At 37.0% G+C, this 21,595-nt stretch overlaps 1 protein-coding gene across 7 annotated transcripts in view; it reads left to right on the forward strand.

Moving 5' to 3' along the window:
• The window catches only part of GALNT7 (polypeptide N-acetylgalactosaminyltransferase 7), a 133,991-nt gene extending 118,209 nt beyond the window's left edge, over window positions 1–15,782 (forward strand). For 6 of the 7 annotated variants that reach the window (XM_036314945.1, XM_036314949.1, XM_036314950.1 and 3 more), the window contains 5 exons: window positions 820–942; window positions 3,836–4,054; window positions 7,830–7,928; window positions 8,850–8,978; window positions 13,117–15,782. In XM_036314945.1, coding sequence (XP_036170838.1) covers window positions 820–942; window positions 3,836–4,054; window positions 7,830–7,928; window positions 8,850–8,978; window positions 13,117–13,254 — 708 coding nt within the window. In that variant the 3' untranslated portion in view covers window positions 13,255–15,782. The remainder of the gene's footprint in view (window positions 1–819; window positions 943–3,835; window positions 4,055–7,829; window positions 7,929–8,849; window positions 8,979–13,116) is intronic. The other variant, XM_036314951.1, reaches the window with a different exon arrangement.
• The last annotated feature ends 5,813 nt before the right edge of the window (window positions 15,783–21,595 follow it).

Raw genomic sequence — 21,595 nt, forward strand, 5'->3', positions numbered from 1 at the left:
AGGTAACGTGGACTGGTGCATTCGGACCGTACTGAAGAGAGTCTTTCATGCTGAGCTAAGAGGTTTTTATTTAATTTGATAAGCAGTGGAAACCCATCGAAGATATTAAGCAAGGGAATAACATGACCCAAAGCTGCCCTTCAACTAGAACAGTGATGGCGAACCTTTTGAGCTCGGCGTGTCAGCATTTTGAAAAACCCTAACTTAACTCTGGTGCCATGTCACATATAGAAATTTTTTTATATTTGCAACCATAGTAAAACAAAGACTTATATTTTTTATATTTATTTTATATATTTAAATGCCATTTAACAAAGAAAAATCAACCAAAAAAATGAGTTCGCACGTCACCTCTGACACGCGTGTCATAGGTTCGCCATCATTGAACTAGAATAATCTTTTGCTATAAATAAGGATAGCATTGAAGAGAGAGAAGTTAGAGGTGAAGAAGACAGGCAGGAAATTATTATAATCACCCAGGTGGGACATATATTAGCAATGGAAACGATGAATGATGTTAGAGATGGAGACTCTGCATGGTTTGGCAAGGTTACATTGCGAAAAGGTTGCTTGGAGCGACAAGTACTTAGGAAAAGGTCCCTTAGCAGCAGCAAAAGATATTACTGCTTTCCTATCGCCTCCTTCATTATTAAATGAGTTTGGAAAACAGGCAAGTTATTTTAAGATTTGTTTAGTTTACAAATTCCCTGTGGATGCTGTATCTAATTAAGAGTTCAGATTTACAGTTACAAGGCAAATTTTTAGCCATAATTTATTTTGGCATTTGAAACAACTTCCACATGTGTTTTTTCTTGATAGATATGGCAGTGTGGCGGCAAATTACTGTTTGTCCCTTGTTCTCGTGTGGGACATATCTACCGTCTCGAGGGCTGGCAAGGGAATCCTCCGCCCATTAATGTTGGGTCTTCTCCAACGATGAAGGTGAGTCTTCTGGTTGCAAGTGGAGAAGGCGAGGGAACTAACATTTATGTACCACATGCTGTGGTACTGAGTAAATGTCAGCTCACTGAACGGGACAAGCTCTTAAGCCAGTGGTTCTCAACCTTCTGGCCCTTTAAATACAGTTCCTCATGTTGTGACCCAACCATAGTTATTTTCGTTGCTACTTCATAACTGTAATGTTGCTACTGTAATGAATCATAATGTAAATATCTGATATGCAGGATGGTCTTAGGAGACCTCTGTGAAAGGGTCGTTCGACCGCCAAAGGGGTCGCGACCCACAGGTTGAGAACTGCTGTAAGCAATCACACAGGTCCTCACTTTTACCCTAGGCTAGACTTACTCATGAAATACCTTATTGTTCTTTAAAATTAGTCATTGTATCCTATTCATGAATGTTCTCCATAAAGACATCGCAAATAAATTCCAATGGACTGACACTCTGTAGGAAAGGAAAGTAGTGGAAATGAAAATATCAACTTCTATTAGTCACAAATGAGGAAAATATTATTTTATATATATTTTTTTAATAAATCAAAATGACAAACAGCCATATCCCACAAGGCCTAATTTCACAGCAGCATGTGAAATTTAAAAACTTTAAATTAATTTTAAAAATTAATTATATTGAGAGTTTTTGTAGTAAACAAAATCAAATTTTGAGTAGTGCTTGTGAAAGATTAATATTTTTTGTCCCTTAGAACAGGACAAATCAGGGAAGCTCCATACAGAGGCCAAATGTCCCATTGCTAGGATAACAGCCTCTGTTGAAAGTCTTGGGCTGCTGTCGTAAGTTCTAAGAGCCGTTAACTCTGATGCCCTTCATTTTCTGGAGTCCTTAACCAACTCAAGGGAACTCTACAAATGAATTGTAGCGTCCATAAAAACTACCCAGGAAGTGCCATGTTCAGCATATTCTTAGAGAATGCCCCGAATGTGCCAGGCACTTTCTTTTCTCCAAATTTAGCACCATGCACTTCAACCACCAGGGGGCCAATGGTTTTTGTGGATTTATCTAGCCCATTTGTCTTTGAGCTTCAGATCTTTATAGTTAATTGTCTTCTAGAATTATCCTCTTAGATATTTCAAACTCAACGTAGTCAAACTTTTAAACTTGTTCTCAAAAATGATTCCTTTTCCTGTGTTCTCTATTTGCCCATGAATAAAACTTGGGGGGCATGTTAGGGTTGTCCAACTCACCTCTCACCTGATGAAGCCCTGACAATTCGACCTCAGACATATCTCTTAAGTCCATTCCTTGCTATGCTTAGTGCAGGTCTTTAGATGTCTCCCATGGATATTAAACAGCCTCCCACTTGGCTGTCTGTCATCAGCTTCGATGTCCTTATGTCTGTTTCCTGCTTAAAACCTTTTGATGACTCTCATATAAAGGATAAAACTCAAAGTCCATAGAAATAATAATAGCTAACACTTTTTGATTGGTTATTAGGTATCAGACACAAATCTACGTGCTTTCCATAGATTAGTTTTTTTAATTTTCACAACATACTGTAAGATAAAGACTATGATTATTCTCATCTTAAAATGAGAACAGTGAGGCGAGTTTCTCTCTGAATCCTGCACTCATTCCACCTGTGGCAAACTACTTGGAGGATTCCAAATGCATCATGATTTGCCATCTTTATTTGCATTTCTCTTTGCCCTCAATACGATACCCACCTAATTAACCACTCTTTCAAGATTGAGCCATCCAGCATCCCTCCATGATGCCCCTTTCCACCCCAAACAACTATTCCTTCTTTTTGTTGCTATAACCGTATGTGTGTGCATTTAAATCTTCACATTCATTAGTATCTAAAAGACATGGACTGTGTCTAATTTTGGATGAATTTGCAAGGATTCAAAATAGTTAGCTATCTTACATGCTCTTTTAGGATACCACTGCTTAGGACTTTGTTGAAGCCAATAGCTTTTGCAATAACATGCTTGCAAGGTCACGTTCACCCTTTGAGAGTTATCTTGTAGTCTAGAAAAAAAATGTAAAAGAATGCTAGATTTTCCTACTCCTGATGTAAAACAATGGGCCAGATCCAGCCCTATAGTAAATCAAGTTGTATTGGAGCACAACCCACACCCATTTGTTTATACATTGTCTATGGCTACTTTCTCAGCAGAGTTGAGTAGTTACAACAGAGATATCTATGGCCCACTAAGCCAAAAATGCTTTCTCTCTGGCCCTTTACAACAAAGTTTGCTGAGGCATGCTGGAGAAGACCAAGAGACTAGATTGAGTGTGTACTAAATCTGTCACGTATATTCATGCCTACATGCAGCATTCGGTAAAACCTTAGAAGTTAGGTCTTTTTCAGTTATCACAATGTCAGCTGATTTTATTGTTCATTAGTTACTTTTTTCTTAAAGTGTGCCAACTGGGGAAAATACCCAGTTAATTCTGGGTTATGGTAAAAATGGTCCTATTATAGTTGTAAGATGTGTTTTATTAAAACTATTGTTTTTCGTGATGGTTTCTGAAATGGGGTTTTTCCCTGCATATGCTAGTAGTATGGAGATAATTCTGGGAGGAGCACCAGTGTCTAGCCAGCCTCTCATAAACCCCTCTAGGTAGCAAATCTTCCTTTAGAAGCAGGACAGAATATAGTCTCTTAAAATAGATATCTCTTGCAGCTAAGAGTCTATGTCCATCACTTTTTAGTTGAACATGCATGATGATTTTATCCTTGGCAGTTGACATATTAGAGTCATTAGCTCAGTTGCATTTGTTGTTTAAATATTAGGCCTTATTGAAATAAGTTTGTTATATGTTGGTCATATTTCAGATGTCTAAAAGAAGCTGTTTATGACATTACAAATATTTTTATTTGTTATAATGATATTAATTTTTTTCTCCACAGAATTATGTTAGAGTTGTTGAGGTCTGGTGGGATGAATATAAAGACTACTTCTATGCCAGTCGTCCTGAATCAAAGGCATTAGCATATGGAGATATCTCTGAGCTGAAAAAATTTCGAGAAGATCACAACTGCAAAAGTTTCAAATGGTTCATGGAAGAGATCGCTTATGATATCACCTCACACTACCCTTTGCCACCCAAAAATATTGACTGGGGAGAAGTAAGTATCAGTGATATTCAGATATCAAAGTGCGTGTGTTTGGAGACTTGAGTTTGGGAGAATGCAGGGAGAGATGAAATGTATGAGGGAGAAGAATCTTGAGGGAAAGTTTGGGTAAATCTGTCTGGTACCTCCCCCACCTTCCCAGTTACAACCACCCGGAGAAGTTGACTGTGTGTCCCCTCTTCTCTGCACATATGTCTCCTCTAGTCGGGAACACTGTCTACTCTCTCCTGCCACTTCTCTGCCCCTCAGTCTGACTCCCTTTCTTGGCTAATTCCAACTTATTATTACTGCATTCAATGTAGGAATTACCATTGTAGCTTTTCTCAATGAAAAGTCTTTCGTATTCTTTCCCACTCCATCAAAAAGACTCAGTCCTGTGGTTTTTGCATGAGTTCTCATAACACTGAAAATTGCCTCTCTCTTAGCCGGTCAGTTAGTATATGTTCACCATTGTGTCCCAGTGAACTGCTGCAGAGACCCCCATATACAATAGGCCCTCAAAATGCTTGTCAAGTGAATGAATTAATTAATGGTAGCTGGAAATAATGAAAATCAAAGTCATTGATCTGTGTTGTCATTTCTTTGTTTCTTCAAACTTGCCTTTGTAACTGGGTGCATTTCTGATTCACCCACCCATATGGTGCTGTATTAAACATGCCACGAACTTTCACATCTATATGTTTTTGCTTAATTATGTGTCCCAACAAATATTAGCTGAGCCAGTCACTCTTCTGGATAGAAAACAAGACAAACAAGGTCCTTTTCCTCAGGGAACTTACATGCCAGTAGATGAGAGACAACCCCCGCCCCCCCAAAAAAACAAAAAAACAGGAAAAACAAAGAAGATACTGATAGATGGTGGTAAAGGCTATGAATGAAATTAGCAGGTAATGTTCAAGAGGACATAAGGGTAGGGCAGGGAAGGCTTCTCTGAGGAGGTGACATTAATCTGAGATCTGAAATCAGAGAGCTGGGAAAGTTCCAGGTAAAGAAAATGAGTTTGAAGGCTCTGAGCCAGGAAATGCTTTGCATGTTTGATGAGCAGAAAAGAGCAGGTTAAATGAGACGAAGTGACAGGCAGGTGAGGAGGGAGGAGTTTTATCCTAAGGGTGGTAGGAAGCCATGCAAGAGTTTTAAACAGAAAGGTAACGTTATTTGATTTATGCTGTTGTTTGTAATCACCCTGCTGTGAGAATTTAGAGTAGAAACAATAATGACAGTTTAGGAAATCAGTAGGGTATTTCCAGTGAGAAGTGATGGGGGTTTGGACGAGGGCGGTGAGGACAGAGATGAAGAGAAGCATACAAAGTGAAGATCTGGAGGTAGGTCACTGATGGATTTGTATGCAAAGGACATGGGCCAGGATGACATTTAGTTTTGTTTTTCATTTGAGTAGTGGACCAGGTGGCATCTGAGATTAGGAAGTTGGTAGCCAGGATGAGTGAGTGGGGTCGGGAATAGCAAGTTCTCTCTTGGTGTTCTGGACTTGGGAGAGGCCCAGGTGGAGTTGTCAAGTAGATCATAAGCCGTGTAATACTGAAACCCAGAACAGAGGCAAAGGCACATCTAAGGATGTATGCTTGGAGCCATCAGTAGGTGGATTGTTTCATGGGGCTGGATGAGAAAACATAGATAGAAAACAGAGGACAGGATCCGTTCCAAAGGAATTCCAAGAAGCCAACAAAGGACTCTATGCCACTCTCTCTGCACCTCTTATTTTAGTGCCTTTATCCCAGTACCCTTATTTCACCTCTGTGTGCTATTACAGCAAGTTGTGTTTAACTCCCAACTAGAGCATGGCCCCTGGCAGCTCAGACCCCAGTTTTGGTTATCTTTTAATCTCCTAGTTAGTATAGTGCCTTCTATGCAAAAGGAAGGAATTCTCTTGGTGATCTTGTCTGTCTCGTTGCTTTAAAACCCTCTACATGCTGGTGACCCCAGTTTCTATCTTTAACCTAAATCTCTCTCCCAGAGCGCAGACAGGTATGTCCAACTGCCTAGTGGACCTCTCCATTTGACTAACAGGCATCTCAAACTCAACGCATCCAATAGTGACCTCCCTGTCTCCCCTCCCCAGCCTATCTTAGCTGACTGCTCAGGCCAAAGCTTTGGAGTCTCTTTTGAATCCTTTCCTTCTCTCTCACTTACATCTAGTTCCAGACTCTGATCCTTTCTTACTCTCGTCTAAGCCACCACATCTCACTGAAACTAGCTTTGCCTTCCTACTTCCTGTTCTAAACACAGCAGTCAGGGTGGTCTTTCAAAAATGATCATGTTACTCTGTTAGAAACCTGCAGTGACACCTCCTGTTCCTCAAAGAGAAGGCACAGTCCTTTCTAATGGCCTCTAGGGCCTGCATCTCTGGCCCTATTCCTCTGTGGCCTCACCTGCTACTCCTCTCCTCACTCACTCCAGCCCCACTGTCCTCCGTACTTAGTGCAGGCAGCCTTTGCTGCCCCCTCTGCCTGGACCTCCTTCCCTCTGCGTGCGTAGCTAACTCTTACATACACCTCAAGTCTGCTCCCCTGGCACCTTCTCAGTGAGATCCACCTGCTATCTATCCCCCAAACACTCCTGGCCACACAGGCCCTCATTAACTTGCTCTTTTTCTTTTCTGTTTCACGGCACCTATCCCTCTCTAACATGTCTATTGTGGCTTGGGCTTATATTGTTTCCTTCCCTAGAAGATAAGCTCACAGGGGCAAGGGTCTTTATCCTTTTCATTCATGGGTGTATCAGAGCCTACAACATAACTGACACAGTACTCACTTCATATTGGATGAATAACTAAATGCCCAAGTGAATCAATGCATGGAATTTTCTGTCCTCCCTTTACAATCTCAATCTGAATACATCTTCAGTTTAACCGCTTCCTGTTCTGGCACCTTACATTTCACTTCTCAGCCTTCCCTGCACATTCCACCAGCTGCTTCAGAATTCCTCCAGGCGGCTGCGGGAGAGGGCTCTTCCTCTGCATGTCCATCCTGACTGACTTGACCCCTCAGCCTCCCTGCAGACATGAGGGTCCTGAGGACCAGGACTTGCTTTTGCTTCTCTTTGTATCTTCTAAAGCTCTTACATTGTCACAGTGCTCGGTCAGTATATACTGACTGAATGAATAAAACATATATTATAGTAATTTATAATTGAGATACATAATGTTTCTAAAAAGGGAAAGGGTTGTTTTTATAAGAAATGTGCATTTCCAAGATGGAAACTGTGTTGGCTTTTCACCTTCCTTATACATAGTCAGAGAAAAGTCTCACTGCCTGGTCCAGCTGCCATAACGTTCGCCCCTTGGGTCCCTGCAGACAGCTACCAAAAGTGCCTCACAGCCATTTGGGAGAGTTACTTTACAAATTCAGTTCTGGTCTAGACATCTAGGGCCAGTGTCTGTGACCACTGTGGTTAGGTAACTCTAGTTGCTTCTCATTCACGTGAATTATCTGAGTCTGAGATTGTACTTAATAGTTACTGTCTTTTAATTTTTTTTCTTCTGTGGTATTTTATCAAAATCTATAGGCCAATGCCCTTCCTTGGAATGAGCCCATTCTAATGCTGAGTTAAAGACCCTAAATTATTTCAAAGATGACTACTATGTTCTAAGCTATTCCAAGACTGACAATAAATACAATAATAACCTGGCATTACACACACCCAAATGTCCACTATGAACTGCAATATTTAACATGAAACTCTTTTACTCTGATGTTAGGGCATAATAAAAACTAAACAGTTGCCTGCTATTGGTTCTTTGTTCCTTTTTTAGATCAGAGGCTTTGAATCTGCTTACTGCATTGATAGCATGGGAAGGACAAATGGAGGCTTTGTTGAACTAGGACCCTGCCACAGGATGGGAGGGAACCAGGTAAATTACCTCCTTTCATATTTAAATTGGTTCTATAGTGAGAGCTGCCAGGCTTGTTGATCTTGGGAATTCCTTTGCTTTTCAGTTTGGTAATTTTCTTTGTTTGGTAAAGTAAACCATTCAGTAAAAAAAGAAAAAGAAAAAACGGACTGAGCTAAAACTTTTAGTTAAATGAGGCTATAATAGCAGCACTGCTTTTCACATAAGCAGTCATAATCTAGAATTTAATATAAGACATTCTATCCTATATAATAAAGGGCTAATATGCAAATCAACCGACCGGTTGCTATGACATGCAGTGACCACCAGGGGGCAGACGCTCAATGCAGGAGCTGCCCCTGTGGTCAGTGCGCTCCCACAGGGGGAGCTCTGCTCAGCTAGAAGCCAGGCTCACACTGGCAAGCGCAGCAGCATCCCCTCCATGGGAGCACTAAGGATGTCCAACTGACGAAGAGGCACCAGGCCTCTAGTTAGAATATATTCTTGTGTGAGTCCATAACTCTGCAAGCCTAGCTCCCTAATAATTGTATTTGCAAATATTATCCAGAATTCCACATTTCTTCCCAATAAGCTGGAATGTTACTGCCAGTAATGTATATTCCCCTAATATATTTTCCTACTTCCTTATGTGTTTTTCTTGCCTCTAAGTTAGATTGTAAGCCATCAGATCTGTTTTCACTTGTATTTTCTCACATTGTCGGTACTTGATAAATACGTGTTAATGTCCCCTTCTAAGAGGCTACAGAACATAATCCTTCCAGTGTTAGTTTGCTAACATCAAAATGAATACAATTCCAGTCTTTGGATTTATAGTTTTGAACATACAAAAATATTATAGAAAAATAAGATAGCCATTGAGTTAGTTTTTGTGTATCAGCAGAGAAGGTGTCTGTTATTTTTTTTCTTTTCTTTTTTTAATAGCTTTTCCGAATCAACGAAGCTAATCAACTCATGCAGTATGATCAGTGTTTGACAAAGGGGCCTGATGGATCAAAAATCATGATTACACACTGTAACCTAAATGAATATAAGGAATGGCAGTACTTCAAGGTATTCTACATTTCAACTTCCAAAATAATAATACGCAATTTCATTTTAATAACACCTACCTTGTGGAATTTAGATGTATAAATCTTAAAACCTGCATTCAAATCGACTTGCATTTCCCTCTCATTCAGTCATTTGTTTTCCTGAGCACTAATGACTCCATTGTTCCATAATGAACCATCACTTGTATTCTCTGGTGCAATGTTGTCATGTAACGAGGTCGCAAGATGTCCGCAAAGGCCCACTAATCTCAGTAACCCAGGAAAATCAGTATTCTGTGAGGGCAAATATATGTAACAAAAAAAATATTGTGTTTATATTTCATGTTGTCCAGCAGGTGGCGTTGGAGACAGACAAATAACACTTGGAAATCTAGGCCTTCACTACTTCCTTATCATTGTTTTATAGATACAATCGTTAGATAAATGTTGCCTGTTCCTTGCTTTAAAGGTCATATTTAGTTGACACTTTGGGAAGGAACAGTTTTTCTATTTTAGCTGTGAATATTCAAGAGTTCTGTGCCAAGTTGAGGATTCCATCATATTGATGGATGGATGTATAATTTTCAAAGTATGCACTTGGCTAAAATAAATTGTAAAACAAAGTTTGGAAAGCTACCCCAAACTGAAATAACCTGGCAACCTCAACTTTATTTACTCATTTAATATATGTTATCATACCGTGTCTGTCATGCAAGCACTTGTTTACTATGTAGGTATGTTACTATGACCCAGCTTAATATTCCCAGTCATCAACATTCATAGATAATTACTATAAAGTGGTGAGTGTGTCAATTGCTGATTTTTTTATGACAAGTTAGGAAGGAGAAGATCAGCATAAATCTTGAAGAACAAAGCATTTATTTCCACAAAGAAATTAATAATAGCAGTAAGTGATAGGGGTCAGGGAGAACAATATTAGTAAAGTAGTAAAAGAAGGCTAAGAGACCAGAAACTACCATTGAGAAGTAATAGATTAAAAAATGGAATGTGCATATTTTATATACTTTAAAGGGCACAGCACTAAATATACATTTGTGCATCAGACATTACTAAACATACAGGGGTGGGCAAAAGTAGGCTTACAGTTGTGAGTACATGAAAGTTTATTTTTGTATTTATTAATTATTATTTTTATTATTATTAGTTTTTATTATTTCATATCCTTATAATTTGTCTTTTAGTTAACGATGGCTGATAATTTAACTAATGACCAATGAAAGTGGACACTTAAATCTACTTTTTCCCACCTCTGAATACTAGGGCTAGTGACTTCAAAAAATAAGCACATCATACTACAATAGCAGAGAAGGGGGGGAAGGTAGAAATTAAAATAAGCATAATGCCATAAGACAGCAGAAGAGAGGTTAATAGGAATTTTTTCTGATGAGTTTCATAGAGGAAGTATCATTGCACCGGTATCACTGAAGTATAAAGAGATTTCTAATGGAGAGTAAATAAGAAAAATGGGTGAGCAAAGGCATGGCATGAAAGTGTATAGAGAAAAATTCGAGGAATCACATTTAGAATTTCCCTCCATATGACAGAGCATTGAACTTCACTTTGTAAGTTTAGGAGAGCAGTTGGCATTATTTGAGAAATGCAGTGATAGGAAACAGTTGATACTTTTAGGAAAATAATTCTGGAAACATTGTGAATATGAACTGTAAAGCTTCATCAGAAGTTCTCAAACGCTCCGGTCTCTGGATTCCATTTACCCTCTTAAAAATTATTGGGACTCTTCTCACACAGATTATGTTTATGTAGATTATAGCTAACAAAATATCCAAAATTGGAGATTAATCCAATAAATTTTACAGGTATTTATGTATTAATTTATAATTTATATAAAACTAATACTAGCCCTATTGCATATTAATATAAATACTTTTAATGAATAATAACTTTTTCAAAAAAAGTGAGGAAGGCATTGTTTTATAGTTTAGCAAATCCCTTTAATATCTGGTTTAATAGAAGGCAGCTGAATTCTCATACTACTTCTACATTCCATTTGAAATTATATATTGTTTTAGTTGCAGTAGATGCGGAAAATCCAGCCTCACATAAACATTCAGTTGGAAAAGAGGAATAATTTAATAGCATTTTCAGATAATTTGGCTATTCTTTGATGCTACTACACAAGTCTATAAGTGATAGTTTCTTAAGTTATTTGTCGTGTAGAATCTGAAACCATATAAGTGAACACTTTCCTATGTTACATTAAAATCCATTGGTCTTTGAATGGATTTTTTACCCATATGAGCTTTTGTAACATCATGCATTGCTCGTTTGGAAAATCATGGTTTACTAAGTTATGATCTTGCAAATGGTGACACATTTCATTGTGCAATGTCAAAAATATACATATTAAGAAGCTATCACGTTCACGGTGGTGGTTGCCAGTTTTCAAAAATTCTTAATATTTCCTTGAAAACTCAACTTGTATCAATGGCACCAAATACTGTCAGATTTGTGGATTTGTTTTTTGTGATTGTTTTTTTTCTTCTTGAAGGGAGAGGCTTACTTCCTTTTCATGAAAATGTCTACAAAGTTTAAATAATTGTAGTTTATCTGTGAGTTGACCTTTCTAGTCAAAATGACAAATCATGAAAAAAGCAGCTAGTTGAACTCTCAAGTCAGACAGTTGCATGTGTACTTTCCCTCAAGATAACCGTGGTAATCACTATACAGAAGTGTCTTATGCATATTTCCCATTTCATCTTATAGAATCTTCTTAAAAGTATACTCAAGGGTTAAGATTTAGTAAAACTAATAAGTTTTACTGCTTCATCAAGGACATTCTTAAGTGAAACTGGCATTTCCTTTTTTAACTGTTAGAATGGACTGTTAGCACAGTTTTGTGACACTGCTTAATTTATGCTGAGGCACCAGCACTTTTATCCACCATTGCTTTTGCACTGTCAGTATAAATGTCAATACGAGGAAAAAGGCAAATAGGGCCTTTGTATTATTATCAAAATAGTTTCAGCCTTACAGATACAATCTTAGATAGCCTGAGGACCACCCTCTAAGAAGCCCTGACCTATGTGAAGAAACCTACAGCAGATGATGAGGGCTAACCTCTAAGGCATTGCAGCGGGGTGGGAAAGGGTGTATACCAGAGATATGGCAAATATCACCCCGTGACTGCTCTACAGGAAGGGAGGGAGGGAAAGGACGTGAGGAAGGGAAGAAGGTACAACATGGATGCCTCTATCGTGAGGACTGGAAAGCTGATATTGTCATTAGTCAGAATAGGAACTAGAAAAATAGATTTGGAGGGAAAGATAATGAATTTAGGTTTGTATGCACTGAACTTGAGGTACCAGCAGTACATTATAACATAAGTCTTTATATAAACAATAAAAGCACTTACAAGACTGACGATCAAGAAAAGTCCGAAGTCTGATGTATGGTTGATTGGTTGAAGCCTGTCCATCTTGCTTGAATTATCATCTTTTTTTTTTCCAAAAAAATTTTTTTTCAAGTACAGTTGACATTCAATATTATATTAGTTTCAGGTGTACAGCATAGTGGTGAATCCCCCCAATAAGTCTAGTCCCCAGCTGCCACCATACATAGTTATTACAGTATTATATTCCCTATGCAGTACTTTACATCCCTGTGACTATTTTGTAATGGAACAGAATAGAGAGCCCAGAAATATATCTATGCCTATTTGGTTAATTAATCTGTGACAAAGAAGACAAGAATATATAATGGGGTAAAGACAGTCTCTTCAATAAACGGTGATGGGAAAACAGCACAGGTACATGCAAAAAATGAAACTAGATCACTTCCTTACACCATATGTAAGAATAAACTCAAAGTAGATTAAAAACTTAAAATATAAGACCCAAAACCATAAAACCCCTAGAAGAAAGCAAAGGCACTAAACTCTGACATGCTCTTCTTAATGTTTTTTTGGATATGTCTCCTCCAGCAAGGGAAACAAAAGAAAAAATAAACAAATGGGATTACATCAAACTAAAAGGTTTTTGCATAACAAAGGAAACCGTCAACAAAACGTAAAGACATCCTACTGATTTGAATTAACTTCGTATGAAAGCCAAATAAGGACTTCTTCTAATGTCAGTAACATCAAAAAAGTACAAATTTAAAACTTTTTCTGTGTTTTCCAGAACCTGCACAGGTTTACTCACATTCCTTCCGGAAAGTGCTTAGACCGCTCAGATGTCCTCCATCAGGTGTTCCTCTCCAACTGTGACTCCAGTAAAATGACTCAGAAGTGGGAAATGAATAACATCCACAGTGTTTAGAAAGAATAAAAGAAACCAATAACCTACCTACTGACACGTAAATTTTCACAGGACTGAAAACCGCCTGAAACCTGCTGCAACTATTATTAACTCTGTACAGCTCCAAACCCAGCACCTCCTGATAGGTTTGAAGGACATTGATAAACTGTGATTTTACAATAACATTGTCATCTGCAGTTACTGTTTACAAAACTGCTTTTACCTTAAACTTTATAGATGTTTACATCTTTTTGTGTTGTTTTGTTTTAAGATGATGTTGGTAATTTGTGCATTTATATCTGTTCAGAACAGAGCTAAAAGCATCGTTGTCTTCTTTGGGATTACACTCAGGGGTCTGACAGGCAGTTTGATTTTTTTTTTTTTAACACACTTGAAAAAAGGTTGGAGTAACCAGACTTTCATATATAACTTGGTGATTATCAACCTGTTGTGTCTTTATTTAATTTTACATCTTTTTGAAGCACTGCCACAGGTTATTAGCCAAGGTGGCCTTCCTTCACCGTCATGCTGCTTTTTTGAAAGGTGAATTTCAACACATTTAGTGCCTCTTTCATTTTCTCAGTATATATTTCAAGAGCTTTCAATGAAATGTATAGGATGGTAATGATGGAATTGTCACCAGTAAATACTTTTACTACTCAGAAATGAATTTATGTGCTACCATTTGCTCTGAGATCAAATGTTGTATGGCTTGAAAAAAAATTAACAACATGAAACCCCAAGGCTCTTCCATAGGAACTGAAGATTGTATGGCATTAAGTTCCTTACTTGCTGGCATTCCCACTGCCCTCTGTTAATACCAACTCCTAAAAGAGCAGAAGGGTCTGCCAACTAGAAAAAAATTGACCATTGACCTCTGGAATTTACTTTCCCCCAATACCTGTCATTATAGAAAACTATAATTCTCAGTTTCAAATCTTAAAATGGGGGAGAGGGAGGTAACAAAAACAACAAAACACTGCTGTAAACAAACATCAAAGGTTCATTCTGAAGAATTTTCAAGCCCTTGTTAAATTAAGCCTTACAAAGCTCCTGTGCATTATAACCTAAGCTGTGCAACCTTTCAAGCCAAGAGTGAATGGATGTTTTATTTATATCTTCATCCAAATAAAATTCCCTGCACATTTAAAAATTTAAATAGGCTATTTAAAAATACAGTTCATTAACAAACATGAACTCCTTTCTGTTAGATTAAGTGTTAGTTCCCTAATCTTTATTTTTTTATTTTTTCCCCCTAATCTTTATTAATTCTTTTAGGAAGTATATTTCTATTAGTATTTTTCCAGTAAAAAGAAGACTTGTTTGGATTTAAACATTTACTAAGACAGTATAGGAAAACCAAATACTGGAGATGATTGATTAGATTTTTATTTCTAACGAAATACTCTTTTATTGCTCAAAATATTAAAATGCTATGTTAAGCCTGACCGGCGTGACTCAGTGTTTGAGCATCGACCTTTGAACCAGGAGGTCACAGTTCAATTCCTGGTCAGGGCACAAGCCCTGTTGTAGGCTTGATCCCCAGTAGGGGGCATGCAGGAGGCAGCCAATCAATGATTCTCATCATTAATGTTTCTCTCTCTCTGAAATCAATAAAAATATATTTTTAAAAATAATAAAATGCTATGTTAAGGGGGGGCAAATAACATGAGTTGGGGAATGGCAAGTAAATTAAGCATTTTTGATCCTGTAATTATGATATCATTACAATGAATGGAATTCACAAACTACTGCCAGAGGGAAATATTTTTAATTAAAGCTCAAAAAAGAAAAAAACAACAACAAAAAAACAAAACCCTACATTTGTTTAAATGAAAAGTCTACAAATCTGTTTCTTCCAAGGCTAGTCCTTAAATTTGGAGAGTTAAACATCCTAAACAGAATTTTATTTATAATTTTGAATTGTCTATTTGTATTTTGCTACTGATCTATAATCAACCATTTTAACTTTCATTCATCTCTAGAGATGTTTAAAAAGGAGTAAATTTATATGCTTAAATAATTGCAAAATAAATCAACTATAAGAAAGAAAGAGAGTTGGTACTTTAATTACTTGTGTGTTTGCAAATAGGTTCCATTTTTCTTGTTGAATAAATTACAACCTTGTTAACTATGCATAGGCCTAAGAAAGGTGGCACATAAACTGTGCATGTAAATTTTAAATAGATATTTTGTGCAATTCGTAGATAATCTATGAAAATGATTCTCTATATTGAAATCAGAAACCTTACCAAACACACACAAAAAAAACAACATCAGAAGCTGCTGCCATAATGACTATTTTCTACTGTAGGCTGCTTTGGAAATAATTCCCATATCCTTGCTTTGTAAGTTGATAATATCACTATGCATTTCTACACATTTTATAAATTTGATTTGTGCAGATTTTGATACACTGTATGTTTCTGTAGAAATTATATAAATATTCAGAATTTTATTAGGGATAAATTTGAGAAGTTTATGTATATCTTAATTATGGGTTGCTTGTTTTTTAGATGAGAAAAAATAAAATACTGTATTTTAATTCATGGGTTTTTTCAGTACTTGTAATCATTTCTAAATCTTATTACTGCACATTCGAAGTAATAACTGGATTGTTATGGATTGTTCCTAAGATAAACAAATAGAATAGCTAAAATATCATAAGCCATAGTTATATATTGAGTATGTGCTTGAGTTTGGGGTTGAGTTCTTAGAGTGTGCTTAGAATACTCAGACCTTACCTACTGGTATGTGTAGGAAGGAAACAAAGGTTTATTTTTGCCTCTGGTTACCTATGTGTAGCAATTTTTTTTTTTTTTAAAGTCCCATATCCAATTACAAAAAAACAAACAAACCCAGCAACATCTTTTTGACAGTAAAGTCTACAATATAATTGCCTATTGAAAGCAAAAATGTCTTTTAAGTCAAAATTCTCTACAACTGACCAAGTGGGTAGAAAGAAGGGAAGCCTACCAAAATGAAGTTAGAAATAGGTCATAGGACCTTGTGGCACAACACATGGCATCTCAAGAAGATTGGCTACTAACATCCAAGTAAGTGACCTTGTTGATTTGGGAAACTTGTTCTAAACTAACTTGGCTATTGTGTCTTCCAATTTTCAGCTCCTGTGCCTAAAAAATATGAAAAAACTGGCAGCTCCAGACTGGAGTAAATGTGGGCTCACGTATTTCTTAAGATAGTCTCTCACGGGGATCTTGAAATAAATTTCACTTCTAGACAGAATGTAATTGAGGAAAAAATCTGCTGATAATTCAATAGAAAATATGACAAGTACCTGACCTGAGCCAGATACCCAGTAGGCCAGTAGTTTGTGCATGTGAAACCTAATCCATTTGAAAACACTTTTAGAAAGTATTGAGTATTATAAAAATGCGTTTTATTCATTAGAATCAATCTGTTGCAAGAAAATGGACAAAAGTCAGAATGATTTGAGGGGAATGCTATCCCTGAAATTAGAAATTAAAGGAGGGACTGTTTCTAAATTCAATAATTGCTTTGCAGTTTTCATTTTTAAAATTTTGAAATGCCCATAATTAAGGTTGTTGGATGTCTATTTTCTAAGTGAATCAGGCCTGGTAACCGCATCTGAACAGAGGTGGGATGAAGGGTTCTGCAATTTTTATAATAGAATGATGTTTCAATCTGGTCATCTGAATAGTGGTATAGTATATGTACTTTGTATTGGAAACCCAACTCCACTACAAATTACTTGTTTGACTTTGGATAAGTTATTTAACCTCTATGCCTCAGTTTTCCCTTTTGTAAGATGGGGAAAATAATAGTGCTTATTTCATAGGATTGTTACTAGGATTGAATAAGTTAATGTACGTAAAGTACTTATAATAGTTCTTGCATATATTCAGGGTAATATAAATGTTAGCTATTATTACCTCATTTCAAAGTTTTAAAATCTGTCTATCAGATTTAAGACAGCTACATTGCAGACCTTATATAAAGACTGTGTGTGTGTGTAACTGTGCTTCATATATGAGATATTATTATCCCCACTTTACAAGTGAAGAAATGAAGTTTAGAAGTTAAGCTTCCTCTTAAACTGGGAGTGACCTAGTGTTCAATAAGGGAATAAAGTGTTTATCACACCATTCATATAGCATGTGTAGGATGTAATCTCAGTGGTCCAATTGAACACTTGGATAAAATTAAGTGCATCTTGAAGAATGTATTCTTTAAATTATGAAATTTGTCTCAGGCTTTTGATATGAGCAAGTAAACGCTATCTGTATTAACAATTAAATGCATAAAGCAAAACTAAAACTTTCAGTAAAAAATAGAGATCAACATACCTCCATGTCTGCCCATACATAGTAATGAGTATTGGACACATACTCCTGTCCTAAACAACTATAAAACTGGACAAAATATATGGGGCAACTGTTTTCAGGAGTTGTATAACAGGCAAAGCCGACTGAGATACTTGAGAGAAGGGAAGCACAGCAGGTGAACCCCAGGTTCACCATGTCTGTCTACCAAACATGGTACAGGAAAGTGGAGCTCAAACAGTGGTCATACCACTAAGGTGAAGAGTGAGTTTGGGGCTGCTGAGACAGCTGGAATTTACAGGGGAGGTTACTGAAGGGGAGTGCACTTGACCACCAGAACTGCACGGAAGTTTGTACGGCACTGGACAAATTGTGGTATAATCATACAATGGAATGTTACAAAGCAATGAACATGAATGAACTGGTCATATATAAGTCAGTAAAATACTGTTGAGGGACAAAGACAATTCCCAAAAGACTATTCAACAAACACTTTCTGTGAAATCAAAAGCAACTAAAACATCCAGTCACACATTTATATGTGGTAGAGAGGTTAAATAAACTTGTCCAAGCTTACAGATTTAGTATTGGAGCCAAAGTCATAAACAACTCTAATATTCCATGTCCTCAGAACCCTGTGGGATGAATTTCTATCAGTGTTTTCTATGTTAACTGCAGTTTTCCTCTTCACCTTGACTGTCAAGAATCTCAGAACTAAATCTAATATTCTGATCATAAAACTATATTAACCCATACATATTGGTATATTTTCTTAAACTAATATTTATTGAGTATTTACTATTTCTGGCCAATAGGACAAGTGTTTTAAATGCAATGCCTTATTTAATACTAAAAAAAAAAAATTCTCATTTTACAGATGGGGAAACTGAAAGGTTACATGACTTGTCTAATGTTACTGAACCAAAAAGAAACAGAGCCCAGCTCTGACCTGATTCCCAGGTATAAGCTTTATCACTTTACTCTTAATTTCTTTCATAACCTTGTTTTCCCTTTTGTATGTGTTTTTTCATTTTTTCTTTGTATAAGCGATCCCATCTTGATTAGAAAAAATGTGGAGAATTAAAGAATAGCACATAAATTTGAATGAATTAATGTTTGACTATCTCTTACCAGCTGTCCTAGGACATTGAACTAGTTGACCGCCATGTCTCCCTGAAAAAGATGGGTCCAATTGATATAATGCTCATTTCTAGTTCCAAAATTTGATGCTACATATTGCTTTAAAAAAATTTTTTTCCTTTTAAGGTGGCAACCTAATTGTGCTCCTGAGCCACTTTTTTTTTTTTTAATTCATTTCAGAGAGGAAGGGAGAGGGAGAGAAAGATAAAAACAGCAATGATGAGAGAGAATCGGCTGCTTCCTGCATGCTCCCCACTGGGGATCAAGCCCCAACCTGGGCATGTGCCCTGACCTGGAATTGAACCTTGGCCTCCTGGTTCATAGGTAACGCCCAACTGCTGAACCCTGCTGGTTGGGCCTGAGCCACTCACTATGCTATAGATGTAAGTCCAGATGAGGCTCACTAAAGGAGAAGTCTGCACTGTAAATCCTGAAGAAAAAAGGCCCAGGAGCACAAGGAAATTCCATTACAACCTCAGAAACAATGTCTATGTTTATGTTTACCACAGGATAAGAAGATAGATGAGTTTCCAGTCAGGGCAAGGAGAGTGTCTTAGACAACTATAAAAACAATGTTTAGCTGGAAGGCATACATAAACTTTTCTCAACAACCCTATCTCAGGTAAATATTAATAATTTTATATTCACCTATACTATTCAATTTATAAAAGGGGCAAATTGGTGAACCTTAGGCAGAATTTTACCTGTAGACATGTTTTCTTTGGACATTTGAATTCATTGCTAATATTTACAATTCAGATTTCACAGAACTAGAATACTCCAAAAATTTATATGGAACCATAAAAGACCCCAAAAAGGTGCAGCAATCTTGAGAAAGAAGAATGAAGTTAGAGGGATCACAATACTAGATATCAAACTATATTACAAAGCCATTATAACCAAAACAGCCTGCTACTGGCACAAGAACAGGCATCAGACCAATGGATCAGAACAGAGACGCCAGATATTAAATCCATACTGTCAATTAATATTTGACAAAGGAGGTAAGAACATGCAATGGAGTAAAGACAGTCTCTTCAACAAATGGTGCTGGGAAAATTGGACAGACACATACAAAAAAATGAAACTAGACCACCAACTTACACCATACACAAGAATAAACTCAAGATGGATAAAAGACTTAAATGTAAGGCATGAAACCATAAAAATCTTAGAAAACATAGGCAATGGCATCTCAGACACTTCACGTAGCAGAATTTTTGCTACACATCTCCTCGGGCAAAGGAAATCAAGGAGAAAGTAAATAAATGTTATTCCATCAAAATAAAAAGTTTCTGCACAGCAAAAGAAACCACCATCAAAATGAAAAAGGAACCCACTGTAAGGAAAACACATTTGCCAATGATATATCTGATAAGGGGTTAATCTCCAAAATATATAAAGTACTCATACAACTAAACAAAAGGAAGACAAACAATCCAATTAAAAATTGGGCAGAAGACCTGAATAGAGATTTCTCTGAAAAGGACATACAAATGGCCAAGAGACTTATGAAAAAATACTAATTATCAGAGAAATGCAAATTAAAACTACAATAAGATATCACCTCACACCTGCCAGAATGGCTATCATCAAAAAATCAACAAGTGCTGGCAAGGATGCAGAGAAAAAGGGAACACTAGCCCTAACTGGTTTGGCTCAGTGGATAGAGTGTCAGCCTGAGGACAGAAGGGTCCCAGGTTTGATTCTTGGTTGTGGGCACATCCCCAGTGGGGAGTGTGCAGGAGGCAGCTGATCGATGTTTCTAACTCTCTATCCTTCTCCCTTCCTCTCTGTAAAAAATCAATAAAATATTTTTTTTGTTTGTTTTTTGTTTTTGTTTTTGTTTTTTTAAATATATTTTATTGATTTTTTACAGAGAAGAAGGGAGAGAGATAGAGAGTTAGAAACATCGATAAGAGAGAAACATCGATCAGCTGCCTCCTGCACATCTCCTACTGGGGATGTGCCCACAACCCAGGTACATGCCCTTGACCGGAATCGAACCTGGGACCTTTCAGTCTGCAGGCCGACGCTCTATCCACTGAGCCAAACCGGTTTCGGCAATAAAATATTTTTAAAAAGAAAAGAAAAAGGGAACACTAGTTCACTGCTGATGGGAATGCAAACTGGTGCAGCACTATAGAAAACAGTATGGAGTTTCCTCAAAAAATTAAAAATGGAACTTCCTTTGAACTAGCAATCCCACTTCTGCGAATATATCCTAACTCCCCCAAAACATCAAGCAGAAAGAATATATGCACCCGTGTTCATAGCAAAACAATTTACAATAGCTAAGATATGGAAACAGCCCAAGTGCCCATCAGTAGATGAGTGGATAAAAAAAAGCTGTGGGACATTTACATAATGGAATACTATGCAGCTATAAAAAAGATGGATCTCTTACCTTTTGGGACAGCATGGATGGACTTGTAGACAATTTTGCTAAGTGAAATAAGATATAATCTGAGAAAGACAAATATCACATGATCTCACTAATTTGTGAAATCTAATGAACAAAATGAATTGACAAACAAAATAAGACCCAAAGCATGGAGGCATGGAACAGATTGACATGCTGTGACATACTTTGATGTGGGGTTGGAGGGACGAGAAGAGATAAACCAAAGAACTTATATACTTACACGCATAGCCCATAGACACGAGCAGTAAGGTGGTGAAATCTGGTGGAGGTGGGGGGCTTAGGGCCTGGGAGGAGGGAGGTAAAGGGGGGGAAATGGGATATATCTGTAATACTATCAACAGTAAAAATATTATTTTTAAATAATGGAGTGCAATTTAAAACTTATGAATTATTTATTTCTGGAATTTTCCATTTAATACTTTTGACCAAAGGTAACTGAAACTTCGAAAGTGAAACCAGGTAAGAGGAGACCCCAGTATACAAAAATAAAAAA

The sequence above is a fragment of the Myotis myotis genome, unplaced genomic scaffold (genome assembly GCF_014108235.1).
Source record: "Myotis myotis isolate mMyoMyo1 unplaced genomic scaffold, mMyoMyo1.p scaffold_m19_p_6, whole genome shotgun sequence".
Lineage (NCBI taxonomy): Eukaryota > Metazoa > Chordata > Mammalia > Chiroptera > Vespertilionidae > Myotis > Myotis myotis.